This window comes from Camellia sinensis, chromosome 8, assembly GCF_055761805.1.
Source record: "Camellia sinensis isolate YWXY chromosome 8, ASM5576180v1, whole genome shotgun sequence".
Lineage (NCBI taxonomy): Eukaryota > Viridiplantae > Streptophyta > Magnoliopsida > Ericales > Theaceae > Camellia > Camellia sinensis.
In genome coordinates this window covers 101986485-102003279 of record NC_138968.1, presented here as the reverse complement: position 1 = coordinate 102003279, position 16795 = coordinate 101986485, and the positions used below count along the sequence as shown (strand labels likewise).

General features: G+C 40.6%; 1 protein-coding gene across 1 annotated transcript; it reads right to left on the bottom strand.

The window, feature by feature from the left end:
• Positions 1 to 1955: 1955 nt before the first annotated feature.
• LOC145797932 (uncharacterized) lies at positions 1956 to 2567 on the bottom strand. Its single transcript, XM_082885377.1, has one exon. The coding sequence runs from the start codon at positions 2565 to 2567 to the stop codon at positions 1956 to 1958; it is 612 nt and encodes a 203-aa protein (XP_082741503.1).
• Between the last annotated feature and the right edge of the window lie 14228 nt (positions 2568 to 16795).

The window sequence follows — 16795 nt, the reverse complement described above, 5'->3', positions numbered from 1 at the left end:
GCTTGCCATTTTTCATGCATTAGTGTTTAAACACACGGACACGTATTCGGATCCTCCTGCACGATGGCAGCTATGTAATTATGGTGTTTCCAAGCCATTTCTCATACATTCGGGTTCGAACACTCGGTCACTTATTCGGACCCACTTGCATGATGGCAGATATGTAATTATGGTGTTTACTTGCCATTGCTCATGCATTTGGGTTTAAACACCCGGGCACGTATTCGGATCATCTTGCACGATGGCAGATATGTAATTATGGTGTTTACTAGCCATTTCTCATACATTAGGGTTCGAACACTCGGACACTTATTCAGACCCTCTTGCATGATGGCAGATGTCTAATTATGGTGTTTACTTGCCATTTCTCACACATTAGGGTTTAAATACTCGAACACTTATTCGGACCCTCTTGCATGGTGGCAGATATGTAATTGTGTTGTTTACTTGCCATTTCCCATGCATTAGTGTTTAAACACACAGACGCGTATTCGGATTGTCTTGCATGATGGCAAATATGTAATTACGGTGTTTACTAGCCATTTCTCATACATTTGGGTTTGAACACTCGGACACTTAATCAGACCCTCTTGCATGATGGGTGATATGTAATTATGGTGTGTACTTGCCATTTCCAATGCATTAGGGTTTAAACACATGGACACTTATTCGGACCCTCTTGCTCATGGTAGATATGTATTTATGGTGTTTACTTGTCATTTCTCTTGCATTAGCTTTCGAACACTAGTACACTTATTCGGACCCTTTTGCACGATGGCAGATATGTAATTATGGTGTTTACATGCCATTTCTCATGCATTAGGGTTTAAACACACGGACACGTATTTAGATCCTCTTTCATGATGGCAGATATGTAATTATGGTGTTTTTTTTTTTTGGGTGAACAAGACATAAATTAAAGGCAAAGGATATACAAGATTACAAGGGGAATACCCCAGGCCCTACAACAACTATACAGGAAGATCAGCAACCCAGAAAACCAAAAGGATAACGCAAAAGAGAAACCAAAATCCAAAAAACACACTGTTCAGCAACCATATCAAGAGAGATAGGGATAATGAACACTGCGAAGGACAGCTAAAAACCGAGACCAAAACAAACCCATAGCATCACTAAACATCGGCACCAAAACCGAGAAACAGGTTTGTTGAACAAAACAGAACCTGTGCAATACGTATCTAGGTGCAAGACGCAAAGCTAAATCAAAACCAGCACCTAACAGTAAATCAAAAGTAAAGACAAAAAAACAGTCCAACATGGACTACATAATTCCTAGCACATCCCACTAGGATAGGTAAAGTAACTAACATCATTAAAAACAAATAAGGAAAACAGCTTATATCCCTGAAGAAAACATCCAGCGGCGCATTCAGCAGCCAGCTTCGAGCCAAGTATCCCAAGAACCAATCCAAGTCACTAGACAATATAGAAAGACCCTCAAAACCACAAACCAGCAGCATACACTAGAGCATCGGACAGCAGCTCCATAAGCATCAACACCACAGCAAAGCAGTTCAAAGTTTGGTGAATATGGCAGACATTCTCTAAACATAGTAGAATTTCCTGCCAGTAACAAGAAACCACAACCCAAATCACAGAAGCCCAATAAAATCCAATAAGAATGATAATACACACATATTGTAAACTCTCATCACTCGGCCCACAATATAGGACCTCACAACACTCGAAAACTGCTTCCTTATCCTGCAAATAAAGAGATAATATATATATACTAGTTAGTAAATAAAACATATGTAGGCTATTTTCACTCAACCCTCAGAAATTCCATTGATGTTACCAAATGTCTAACAGATTTGAAGTTTATGACTCACATCACTCAACCCTCAATCCATAGAGCTGCACAGGACACAAACAGTTAGAAATCCCACATTATGTAGCTCACCAACTCTCAACTCTCATGTGAGAAACTCCCATCACTCAGCAGCCCTCCCAATACGAACAGTATGGGGCTTCAGAATGGAATCAGTCAAATTACATTGCTTATGGTACCATTCATCACCTGCACATCTAGGCAAATTGTTTAATGACATTAGCCTGCCTCTAATCATTTGAACAATTGACTTGATAACAACTTCTTCAGGTTTCATTTCCTTATTAAAAATTCTGTTATTTCTTTCAATCCAAACTTGATAAACAGTACATAGCAGAGCCAGTCTAGTAGTAATGGCTCTCAGAGATTTACCCAGACTCTCCCTCATAGCAACATGAACAATATCAGGCCAAAAAATGTCAGGCCACTTTACATTACACATAACTTTAATAGCATCCCAAACCTTTAGAGAGAAAATGCAACTAAAGAAGAGGTGAGAGTGGTTTTCAGTGTGATGATTGCAGAAGGAGCATTTGAAATTATCACTCAGACCAAAAGATTCTAACCTGTCCCCAGTGTTAAGCCTTCCATGTAAGGCAATCCAGACAATGAAACTAACTCTAGGGATATTGAAAGGACCCCACAGCAGTTTATACCAAGCCACCTTATCATGTTTATCTCTCCAGTGGTTCCAAGCAGATTGGATGGAGAACATACCATCTTGAGTAAGAGTCCAAATAGGAGTATCATTACTCAAAGATCTGGGTTTGAAAGAATGGGGGTCAATGATATAAGGTCTCTCATCTCCCAAGAGTTGGGAAAAGGCCAGTGCTAGGAATCCCCATTAACAATCTTGCTCACTTTAGAATCCTCAGAGAGACCAGAATCATAGATAATCCTATTCCCAAATTTGTCCCAAATAGAGCCCACCAGATGCCAATTATCATACCACAAAAAGGTAGCATTACCATTCCCAATTTTGTGGACAATGAGAGGAAATATTGACTTCCTAAGAGAAAGAATCTTCCTCCAGACCCAAGAAGGATCACTAGGAACAGGGACTTTCCAAAAACTTTTGCCTTTGAGTAAGTAAGATTTAACCCATTGGCACCACATCGACTTCTCACCCCCCGAGAAAAGGAACCAAATATGTTTGGCAATAGCAGCTCTATTCCAAACCTCCAGAGATTTAAAACCCAGACCACCTTCAGACTTGGGAGCACAAACCTTATCCCAAGCAATTTTCGCACTATGCTTCTTCAGATCAACCCCGGACCAAAGAAAGGCTCTAAGTAAATTTTCAATTTCTCTAACAACCTTCTTAGGGAGGATGAACAACGATGACCAATAGGATGGTTTGAATAAGCTGAGCTCTACCAGCATAAGGGAGGGCCTTATTGGTCCAACTCTTAATACGGTTAGTGATCCTATCAATAAGCTGTTGGCAATCTAATGCTCTCAACTTAGTGGTGATTAAGGGAACACCCAAGTACTTGACAGGGAGGGTACCTTCCTTGAAATTGGCAATCTTAAGAATTTCCTCCCTAAGACTAGAGTTACAACCACAGAAAAAAATGTTACTCTTGGCAGCACTAGGAGTAAGACCCGAAAGATTCTTAAACTCCTCAAGCCCATGCATAATCACTTGAACAGTAGATGCATCCCCTTTGCTGAATATCATTAAATCATCAGCAAAGCACAAGTTAACAATCTTAGTCTTCTCACATCTCCAATGGAATTTAAAAAGATGATGGTTGGATTTCTCAGCAAGAATTCTAGCCAGGATTTCCATAGCCAAGACAAACAAATAAGGAGACATAGGGTCTCCTTGCCTAAGGCCTCTTGCGCCCTTGAAATAGCCGTGAAGGCTCCCATTGATGCAAATGGAAAACGACGGACTTGTGATACAAGCCTTAATCCAGGAGATCATAGAGAGTGGAAAGGCCATGGCCTTAAAGACATCAATAATAAACTCCCATCTAACAGTATCGTAGGCTTTCATAATGTCAACTTTCATAGCACATTTAGGAGTAACAGACTGATGATGATAACCTCTCATAAGCTCTTGGGACAAGAAAATATTTTCAGAGATCCTCCTACCTTGCACAAAAGCAGATTGAACAGGATCAATCAAATCAGGGAGGACAACCTTAATTCTTTTAGCAATAATCTTGGCTATGCACTTATAGATAGTGTTGCAACAAGAAATTGGCCTAAAGTCACCCACTCTCAAAGGATTAGGAACCTTAGGAATGAGAGCAATAATAGTGCTGTTAACCTCAGAGAGAAGTTTACCAGATTGGAAAAAGGTTCTAATTGCTTGAGTAACTTCCTTCCCAACAATGTCCCACGAGGCCTTAAAAAAACTACCCGTAAAACCATCCGGGCCAGGGGCTTTATTAGCCTTAAGGGACCAAACAACATCATTGATCTCTTGATCGGAGACAGGACTACCAAGCTTTAAAGATTGTTCCACAGAGACTCTAGCCTAGACCAGAGAATTAATCCTTTCAAAACCATTGTACTGGTCCCTGAACGGGGTACCAAAAAGGTTTGTGAAAGAACTAATGAAGGCTTGATGAATGTCTTCAGGCTTAGATGATTTGCTACCATCCTCCAACTCAATGCTAAGGATTTTACTTCTGTTAATATTGCTCTTAACAGATCTAAAAAAGAATTTGGTGTTCCTATCCCCCAGACCCAACCAATCAACCCTGGCCTTTTGATGGGCAAGACTCTCCTCCACAGCACATAAATCCACATAATGCCTGTAGTTAGTTCTCTCAAGATTCTGCAAAATCAGATTGCTCGGATCCTTGTCCAATTTATATTGAATCGATTCAAGGTCTGACTTAGCAACAATGACTCTAGTAGATATGTCACTAAAATCTTTCTTGTTAAGGTCTCTCAACCCAGGTTTCAAATTTCTAAGCTTTTGACAGACTCTGAACATGGGAACACCCTGAATATACTGACTCCACTCGTTAGAAACCAGAGAAAGAAAGTCCTTATGCTTGGACCAGAAATTAAAGAACTTAAAAGGTTTCTTGTAAGAGGTGACAGCATCAGAAACGACCACTACAACAGGAGAGTGGTCAGAGATTGTGGAAGGTAGAAAAAAAGCAGTAGAGTTGGGAAAATTATCCAGCCAAGACTCATTAACCAAAACTCTATCAATTTTAGTTGCAATATACTCCCCACAGTCCCTCTTGTTAGCCCAAGTAAATTGGCAGCCAGAGTAGGACAAATCATCAAGCTCAGAGGCAATAATATAAGAATTAAATTCCTCCTTTGAAGAGTTCCAAATCTGAGAGCCCCCAAATTTCTCATGACTGTATCTAGTAGCATTAAAATCCCCTAAAAAGGCAATGGGACAATTGGACTGAGAATGGGATAAACGAACCATGGTTTCACAAAAGACCCTTCTCACAGAGTAGTTATTATCAGCATACACAAAACAGGCAAGGAAACTAGAGGCCTGAGTAAGATCAGTAATCTCACAAAAAATATGTTGGTCAGAGGCAGAAAGCTGGTTGACCATACAAAAATTTGAGTCCCAAAAAACACAAATTCTGCCAGTTTCATTAGGTTGTGAGTTTGACAAAAAGGACCAATTCTTTAAACAAGAAGAGAAAATTTTCTTTTCATTTACAGCTTTTATTTTGGTCTCCAAAATACCCATGACTTTAATATCTTCTTTAACCACAAAATTTTTTAACTCTCTATGTTTAGAAGGGTCATTCAACCCTCTAATATTCCAAGCAGCTATTTTGAAAGTCATGGAGAACAAAAGACAAAACAAAACCCACAACTAAGAAACTGAGAGTTACCTCCTCTTTTTCCTCTGGCTACTGCTGCTCTTGCCAGAGGATTTACCTTTTGCTGGAAGATTGGGTACAGGACTAGCCTTAGGACTACCAAGATTTGAATCCTTGAACTTCTGGACTTCCTCCAGCAATGTTGGGTCTTGAGGGATGATAAGGCTTATAACATCTGCCAAATTGCTCTTCATCTTTTGCAGGCCCTCAAAGTAGGGAACATCTTCCCCGGTGACAGCCGAAGAACCAGCAAGATTCTGAGAGGCAGCAGGCCTGTTGTCCTCTGCTACTGAGTCAGAAGTTTTTCCTTGAACTGTAGAAGGTACTTCCCTATTCAACAATAAGTCCTCTTCAGTAGCTTCAATTTGGTCAGGTAGGGAAACCTCCCCTGGCACTACTTCCTGTTCATTTGTTCCATGAGTACCTTGAGGAGCAGGGATTGCCTCATCTCCAGCACTAACTCCAACTTGCTTCTTCCCTTTAGCCATAATAGTGGTCCAGCCAGGCTCAGTAGGATTCTCTTCTGTTTCTTTCTGGAGAGATACCAGTTTGGCCACTTGAGTAGTAACACATCTAGTTGTGTCATGGCCGAAAGCAACACAATGCTCACATTTAGCAGGAAGACCTTGGTATTCAACATTCACAACAACTGTTTCACCATCACAATTTACAGGGAATGAAGGTGGTTGTTTGGAAGAAGCATCAACTTCCACACACACTCTGGCAAAAGCAACCCTACCCCCACTAGCCATGAGTTGATCCGTAAACAAAGGGTTACCAACAGCACTAGCAATCCTACCAAGGCCATTATCATCCCAATATTCTAAAGGAATGTTATAGAATCTAACCCAGACTGCTACTTTAGTCACCTTATCCTTCGATAATTTCATCATCCGTTTCCATTTTTTCAGAATAATATTGAAGCCCCCAATGTACCAAGGACCTCCCTCCAGAACTTCAAAGCAACACTCAGGGTTATCAAAAATGAAGAAAATAAAACCCTCACCATTAGCTAAAACTTCTTTAAGACCCTTATTCTTCCACATGCTAAATGCGCTGTTCTTCATATAGTTGAAGTTAACCCCTTTCCCTAAGAAGTAACCCACCAAACAGGAATCCCACTTTTGAAGGGGATTAGGTCTAGGGGGCAAATCAACACTGATAAAGTCATCTTTAACAGTAGGAGGGAAGTACCTGAGAGAGACTTGCGATCTAGTAGACGAATTTGTGATTTCAGCCCACGATTTCCCCGAATGATTTCCAGATCCCCTACCTCCGCCACGACCTCTGTTGCCTCTTCCTCCTCGAGTATTTGTCCCTCCGCGATCTAGATTATCCCCGAATGAGATATCCTCCCTTTGTTCTTCCTGACCCAGAAAGTCTTGTAGATTTTTCCTCACAGTGTCAGACGGCTGACCTGAATCACCCTCCATACCCTCACGGGATTTCCCATCACCTCTATTCCTTGCTATTTCCAAGCTATCTAGAAGCCTATGGAACACAGAAGGCTCATTCTCACTACGATCTGACCAGCGAGGAGTACCTGGAGTCGAAGGGGCTCCGATGGCCAGGTTAGGGTTAGACGATTTAAGCCTTTCAACCCGATCTACAAAAGTCCGGGGATCAAAGGTCAGATGGGGGGTTACAAAGTCACGTACTCCTTTGCGATTTACCATTTGATCCACCAGATGAGGACTATCTCCAGAGGCTTCTGCCATCTTTGATTCCTGTGGATCATTCGAAATGACCCTTCCCTCGTTATGCTGAGTTGCCATATCTAGGGTGTTAACCCTACGATCAGATTGAGATTGGACCGAGTCACTGCTATCCTGTCCAAGAACAGATACATGAGGATTGATCTCCGATGAATCCATAGCCTCACCACCAAGGATATCGTATTTGTTTTTAAGAAATCCTAGTTTATCACTCATGATGTTTACGCCAAAGTCTGCCTTGCAGATCGTGTCAACACATACAGAAGGTGAAACATTAATGGGACTAGCATTAACTCCTACCATCGTATTCAATAAGGTATTGAAACCCTAGAAACAGAGTTTCTAGAGAGATGCGGGAGCTTCTCATTCTAACCCATGTCCTAGTCCAAATGGATGAAATAATTATGGTGTTTACTACCCATTTCTCATGCATTAGGGTTCGAACACTCGGTCACTTATTCGGACCCTCTTGCATGATGGCAGATACGTAATTATGGTGTTTACTGGCCATGTCTCATACATTAGGGTTCGAACACTCGGTCACTTATTCGGAACCACTTGCATGATGAAAGATATGTAATTATGGTGTTTACTTGCCATTTCTCATGCACTAGGGTTTAAACAAACGGACACGCATTCGGATCATCTTGCACGATTGCAGAATTGTAATTATGGTGTCTATTAGCCATTTCTCATACATTAGGGTTCGAACACTCGGACACTTATTCAAACCCTCTTGCATGATTGCAGATATGTAATTATGGTGTTTACTTGCCATTTCTCACGCATTAGGTTGAAACACTCGGACACTTATTCGGACCCTCTTGTGTGATGGCAAATATGTAATTATGATGTTTACTTGCCATTTATCATGCATTAGGGTTTAAACACATGAATACGTATTCGGATCATCTTACATGATGGTAGATATGTAATTATGGTGTTTACTAGCCATTTCCCAGACATTAGGGTTCGAACACTCAGACACTTAATCAGACCCTCTTGCATGATGGGTTATATGTAGTTATGGTGTTTACTTGCCATTTCTAATGCATTAGGGTTTAAACATTGGGATACTTATTCGGACCCTCTTGCATTATGGTAGATATGTAATTATGGTATTTACTTGCCAGTTCTCATGCATTAGCGTTCGAACACTAGTACACTTGTTCGGACCCTCTTGCACGATGGCAGATATGTAATTATGGTGTTTACTTGCCATTTCTCACGCATTAGGTTTTCAACACTCAGACACTTATTCGGACCCTCTTGCGTGACTGCAGATATGCAATTATGGTGTTCATTTGCCATTTCTCATGCATTAGGGTTTAAACACCTGGACACTTATTCGGACCCTCTTGCATGATGGTAGATATTTAATTATGGTGTTTACTTGCCATTTCTCATGCATTCGCGTTCGAACACTAGTACACTTGTTCGGACCCTCTTGCACGATGGCAGATATGTAATTATGGTGCTTACTTTCCATTTCTCATGCATTAGTGTTTAAACACACGGACTTGTATTCGGATCCTCTTGCATGATGGCAGAGATGTAATTATGGTGTTTACCAGCCATTTCTCATACGTTAGGGTTCGAACACTCAGTCACTTATTCGGACCCATTTGCATGGTGGCAGATTCGTAATTATGGTGTTTACTTGCCGTTTCACATGCATTAGGGTTTAAACACACGGACACGTATTCGGATCATCTTGCACGACGACAGATATGTAATTATGGTGTTCACTAACAATTTTTCAGACATTAGGGTTCGAACACTCGGACACTTATTCAGACCGTCTTGCATGATGGCAGATATGTAACTATGGTGTTTACTTGCCATTTCTAATGCATTAGGGTTTAAACACTTGGACACTTATTCGGACCCTATTGCATGATGATAGATATGTAATTATGGTGTTTACTTGCCATTTCTCATGCATTAGCGTTCGAACACTAGTACACTTATTCGGACCCTCTTGCACGATGACAGATATGTAATTATGGTGTTTACTTGCCATTTTACATGCATTAGGGTTTAAACACACAGACATGTATTCGGATCCTCTTGCATGATGGCAGATTTGTAATTATGGTGCTTATTAGCCATTTCTCATACATTAGGGTTCGAACACTCGGCCACTTATTCGGACCCACTTGCATGATGGCAAATATGTAATTATGGTGTTTACTGTCCATTTCTCATGCATTAGTGTTTAAACACACAGACACGTATTCGGATCCTCTTGCACGATGGCAGATATGTAATTATGGTGTTTACTAGCCATTTCTCATACATTAGGGTTCGAACACTGGGTCACTTATTCGGACCCCCTTGTAGGATGACAAATATGTAATTATGTTGTTTATGGGCCATTTCTCATGCATTAGTGTTTAAACACATGGACACGTATTCAGATCATCTTGCATGATTGCAGATATGTAATTATGGTGTTCATTTGCAATTTCTCATGCATTAGGGTTTAAACACTTGGACACATATTCGGACCCTCTTGCATGATGGTAGATATGTAATTATGGTGTTTACTTGCCATTTGTCATGCATTAGCGTTCGAACACTAGTACACTTGTTTGGACCCTCTTGCACGATGGCAGATTTGTAATTATGGTGTTTACTTTCCATTTCTCATGCATTAGTGTTTAAACACACGGACACGTATTCGGATCCTCTTGCATGATGGCGGATATGTAATTGTGGTGTTTACTAGCCATTTCTCATACATTGGGGCTCGAACACTCGGTTACTTGTTCGGACCCACTTGCACGATGGCAGATATGTAATTATGGTGTTCACTTGCCATTTCTCATGCATTAGGGTTTAAACACACGGACACGTATTCGGATGATCTTGCACGATGGCAGCTACGTAATTATGGTGTTTACTAACAATTTTTCAGACATTAGGGTTCGAACACTCGGAGACTTATTTAGACCGTCTTGCATAATGGCAGATATGTAATTATAGTGTTCACTTGCCATTTTAATTCATTAGGGTTTAAAAACATGGACACTTATTCGGACCCTCTTGCATGCTGGTAGATATGTAATTATGGTGTTTACTTGCCATTTCTCATGCATTACCGTTCGAACACTAGCAAACTTATTCGGTACCTCTTGCACGATGACAGATATGTAATTATGGTGTTTACTTGCCATTTCTCACACATTAGGGTTTAAACACACGGACACGTATTCGGAACTTCTTGCATGATGGCAGATATGCAATTATGGTGTTTATTAGCCATTTCTCGTACATTAGGGTTCGAACACTCGGTCACTTATTCGGACCCACTTAAATGATGGCAGATATGTAATTATGGTGTTTACTTGCCATTTCTCATGCAAATGTTCGAACACTCGGACACTTAATCAGACCCTCTTGCATGATGGGATATATGTAATTATGGTGTTTACTTGCCATTTCTAATGCATTAGGGTTTAAACATTTGGACACTTATTCGGACCCTCTTGCATGATGATAAATATATAATTATGGTGTTTACTTGCCATTTCTCACGCATTAGTCTTTAAACACACGGACACGTATTCGGATCCTCCTGCACGATGGCGGATATGTAATTGTGGTGTTTCCTAGCAATTTTTTCTTACATTCGGGTTCGAACACTTGGTAACTTATTCGGACCCACTTGCATGATGGCAGATATGTAATTATGGTGTTTACTTGCCATTGCTCATGCATTAGGGTTTAAACACACGGGCACGTATTCGACTCATCTTGCACGATGGCAGATATGTAATTATGGTGTTTACTAGCCATTTCTCATACATTAGGGTTCGAACACTCGTACACTTATTCAGACCCTCTTGCATGATGGCAGATATCTAATTATGGTGTTTACTTGCCATTTCTCACCCATTAGGGTTTAAATACTCGGACACTTATTCGGACCCTCTTGCGTGATGGCAGATATGTAATTGTGGTGTTTACTTGCCATTTCCCATGCATTAGGGTTTAGACACACGGACACGTATTCGGATTATCTTGCATGATGGCAGATATGTAATTATGGTGTTTACTAGCCATTTCTCATACAGTTGGGTTTGAACACTCGGACACTTAATCAGACAGTCTTGCATGATGGGTGATATGTAATTATGGTGTGTACTTGTCATTTCCAACGCATTAGGGTTTAAACACTTGGACACTTATTCAGACCCTCTTGCATGATGGTAGATATGTATTTATGGTGTTTACTTGCCATTTCTTATGCATTAGCTTTCGAACACTAGTACACTTATTCGGACCCTTTTGCACGATGGCAGATATGTAATTGTGGTGTTTACTTGCCATTTCTCATGCATTAAGGTTTAAACACACGGGCACGTATTCGGATCCTCTCTCATGATGGCAGATATGTAACTGTGGTGCTTACTCCCCATTTCTCATACATTAGGGTTCGAACACTTGGTCACTTATTCGGACCCTCTTGCATGATGGCAGATATGTAATTATGGTGTTTATTTGCCATTTCTCATGCATTAGCCTTCGAACACTCGGAAACTTATTCGGACCGTCTTGTATGATGGCAGATATTTAATTATGGTGTTTACTTGCCATTTCACATGCACTAGGGTTTAAACAAACGAACACGTATTCGGATCATCTTACACGATTGCAGATTTGTAATTATGGTGTGTATTAGCCATTCCTCATACATTAGGGTTCGAACACTCGAACACTTATTCTGACCCACTTGCATGATTGCAGATATGTAATTATGATGTTTACTTGCCATTTCTCACACATTAGGTTTAAACACTCGGACACTTATTCGGACCCTCTTGTGTGATGGCAGATATGTAATTACGGTGTTTACTTGCCATTTCTCATGCATTAGGGTTTAAACACACGGATACGTACTCGGATCATCTTGCATGATGGTAGATATGTAATTATGGTGTTTACTAGCCATTTCCCAGACATTAGGGTTCGAATACTCGGACACTGAATCAGACCCTCTTGCATGATGGGATATACGTAATTATGGTGTTTACTTGCCATTTCTCATGCATCAGGGTTTAAACACACGGACTCGTATTCGTATCCTCTTGCATGATGGCAGATATGTAATTATGGTGTTTACTTGCCATTTCTCATGCAATAGGGTTTGAAGAAACGGACCCGTATTCGAATCCTCTTGCATGATAACAGATATGTAGTTAGGGTGTTTACTAGCCATTTCTCATACATTAGGGTTCGAACACTCGGTCACTTATTCGAACCCTTTTGCACGATGGGAGATATGTAATTATGGTGTTTACTTGCCATTTCTCATGCATTAGCGTTCGAACACTCGGACACTTATTCGGACCGTCTTCTATGATGGCAGATATGTAATTATGGTGTTTACTTGCCATTTCACACGCATTAGGGTTTAAACAAACGGACACGTATTCAGATCATCTTGCACCATGGCCGATATGTTATTATACTGTTTACTTGCCATTTCTCATACATTAGGGTTCGAACATTTGGACACTTATTCAGACCCTCTTGCATGATGGCAGATATGTAATTGTGGGGTTTACTTGCCATCTCTCACGCATTAGGTTTAAACACTCGTACACTTATTTGGACCCTCTTGCATAATGGCAGATATGTAATTATGGCATTTACTTCTCGTTTCTCATGCGTTAGGGTTTAAACACACGGACACGTATTCGGATCATCTTGCATGATAGCAGATATGTACTTATGGTGTTTACTAGTGATTTCCCATACATTGGGGTTCGAACACTCGGACACTTAATCAGACCCTCTTGCATGATGGGATATATGTAATTATAGTGTTTACTTGCCATTATCTAATGCATTAGGGTTTAAACACTTGGACACTTATTCGGACCCTCTTGCATGACGGTAGTTATGTAATTATGGTGTTTACTTGCCATTTCTCATGTAATGCGTTCGAACACTGGTACACTTGTTCGGACCCTCTTGCACGATGGCAGATATGTAATTATGGTGTTTACTTTCCACTTCTCATGCATTAGTGTTTAAACACACGGACACGTATTCGGATCCTCATGCATGATGGCAGAAATGTAATTATGGTATTTACTAGCCATTTCTCATACATTTGGGTTCGAACACTCGGTCACTTATTCGGACCCAATTGCATAATGGCAAATATGTAATTATGGTGTTTACTTGCCATTTCTAATGCATTAGGGTTTAAACACACGGACACACGTACTCGAATCATCTTGCACGATGGCAGATATGTAATTATGGTGTTTACTAACAATTTTTCAGACATTAGGGTTCGAACATTCGTACACTTATTCAGACCGTCTTGCATGATGACGGATGTGTTATTATGGTGTTTACTTGCCATTTCTAATGCATTAGGGTTTAAACACTTAGACAGTTATTCAGACCCTCTTGCGTGATGGTAGATATGTAATTATGGGGTTTACTTGCCAATTCTCATGCATTAGCGTTCGAACAATCGCACACTTATTTGGACCCACTTGCACGATGACAGATATGTAATTATGGTGTTTACTTGCCATTTCTCATGCATTGGTGTTTAAACATACGGACACGTATTCAGATCCTCTTGCATGATGGCAGATATGTAATTATGGTGTTTATTAGTCATTTCTCACACATTAGGGTTCGAACACTCGGTCACTTATTCGGACCCACTTGCATGATGGCAGATACTTAATTATGATGTTTAGTTGCCATTTCTCATCCACTAGTGTTTAAACACACGGACACATATTCGGATCCTCTTGCATGATGGCAGATATGTAATTATAGTGTTTACTAGCCATTTCTCATACATTAGGGTTCGAACACTCGGTCACTTATTCGGACCCACTTGCATGATGGCAGATTTGTAATTATGGTGTTTACTTGCCGTTTGTCATGCATTAGGGTTTAAACACACGGACACGTATTGAGATCATCTTGCATGATGGCAGATATGCAATTATGGTGTTTACTAGCCATTTCTCATATATTAGGGTTCGAACACTCGAACACTTAATCAGACCGTCTTGCATGATGGCAGATATGTAATTATGGTGTTTACTTGCCATTTCTAATGCATTAGGGTTTAAACACTTGGACACTTATTCGGACCCTCTTGCATGATGGTAGATATTTAATTATGGTTTTATTTGCCATTTCTCATGCATTAGCGTTCGAACACCAGCACACTTATTCGGACCCTCTAGCATGATGACAGATATGTAATTATGGTGTTTACTTGCCATTTCTCATGCATTAGGGTTTAAGCACACGGACACGTATTCGGATCCTCTCGCATGATGGCAGATATGTAATTATGGTGTTTATTAGCCATTTCTCATGCATTAGGGTTCAAACACTCGGTCACTTATTTGGACCCTCTTGCATGATGGCAGATATGTAATTATGGTATTTACTTGCCATTTCTCATGTATTAGGGTTTAAAAACACGGTCACGCATTCGGATCCTCCTACATGATGGCAGATATGTAAATATGGTCTTTTTTTTTGGGTGAATAAGTAATAAATAAAACAGGAAAATTTACACGAATACAAGGGGCATCCCCCAGGCCCTACCACAAACTACAACAACAACAGCTAAACTGCAAAGAAACAAAAACCTACCAACCCACAAAACCGGGAACACACGCAGCCAAGACGACTAAGCAGAACATAATAATTGTTCAAGAACCATGTCCCCACAACAGACAGGGGTCTTGCACAAATACAACACCAGCCCAGCATTTGCACCGAAACTGGGGAAATACAAGGACCAGCATGAAAACCAACAAAACACCAGCCTAATACTAAGTCTCAAACATGACCAGAACTAAAGACAAAACAACCCAAAGAGGGGACAAAATTATGGTATACAAAAATTACAAACACACTATACGGGAATATGTACAAACAGAAATGAAAACAGCTTATGAACCCACTGAAATGCCTAGGCAAGGCGCAACTTGCAGCCATCGCCGAAGAGCATATCCACACAGTGTACAACGTCAAAGAGGGGCGCTGGTTGCAGCCACCTTCACACCACCAGGCAAAACCAGGCACAGATTGTTGCCAATGCCCAAAAGTAGTCACCAACAGCAGACTACTAGCAGCCGAAGCCCAATAACAAGCCCAATAACCATCCGAAAGAAACTGCCAGGAACAATCCCACCTTACAAGTTGCTGCTTAACCTGTTCAACATATAATAGAAAGGAATTTCCATAACAATATATTGAGTCATAAAGAAGAAGAAACAACAAGCATTCAGTATAGGACCTCCCCTCACTCGACCCACAATAAAAGAGAGCTCTTCACTCAATGTAAGATCTCCCATCACTCGGCCCACATATCTTGTGCTCTCTCATTCCAGCCAGCTGAACAATGTACTTGAGAATTCCATAAACCTGCACAAAATATATATAATATATAGTACATGTTAGTCTAAAATATATGTACTTCCTCCCCCCACACAACCCACATTTACAATAGCATCTGTACTGGCTCACATCACTCAACCCTCCCTTCATAGGCTCCAGATTTTGTAAACATTTGGGATCCATAATAGCTGATAGAATCTGAGAGTAAAACCATCTGCAAGACAGCACCATTTGTTAAACAAAACACTCCTTATCTGCTCACCATCACTCAACCCTCAATGTAGGATAATTCACACCACTCAAATTCCTTTCAGCTGCAGCAGTTTGGGACTGCAACAGGATTTTAGAAGGTAGGTTCCATTGTTCCAAATACCAGTTGTCACCTGCATAAGCTTTCACATTTTCCATAGAAAGGAGTCTACCCCTAACCATTTGGATGATAGAGTTAGTGACAACCTCTTCAGGTTTGAAAACCTTACTAAAAATTCTACTATTTCTCTCCATCCAAATGTGGTAGATAGTGCAGAGAAAAGAGAGTTTCATAATCACAGATTTCAGAGATTTACCATTGATTGATTTAGTAGCAAACTTAACAAGTTCCAACCAGGGCAAAGAAGGCCAATGGGAATTACATTTAGCTTGGATAACAGCCCAAATCCTAGAGGAGTAGAGGCACCTAAAGAACAGATGGGAGTGGTTCTCCTCAGGAGCACAACATAAAGGGCAACTAGGGCTCGTAAGAAGACCAAAGATTTGGAGCCTATCCCCAGTGTTAAGTCTCTCATGGATAGCCAGCCACACAATGAAACTAACCCTAGGGATAACAAGAGGACCCCAAATGAGATTAGACCAAGTAACCTTTGGGCCCTTGTCCCTCCAACATTCCCAAGCAGAGTGAATAGAAAAAGAGCCATCAGCAGTCAAACTCCACACAGGAATATAAGGGGAATCAAGGGAAGGTTTAAGAGAAGGAGGAGTGGCAGCAATCCATTCCTGTATCTCCCAAGAGT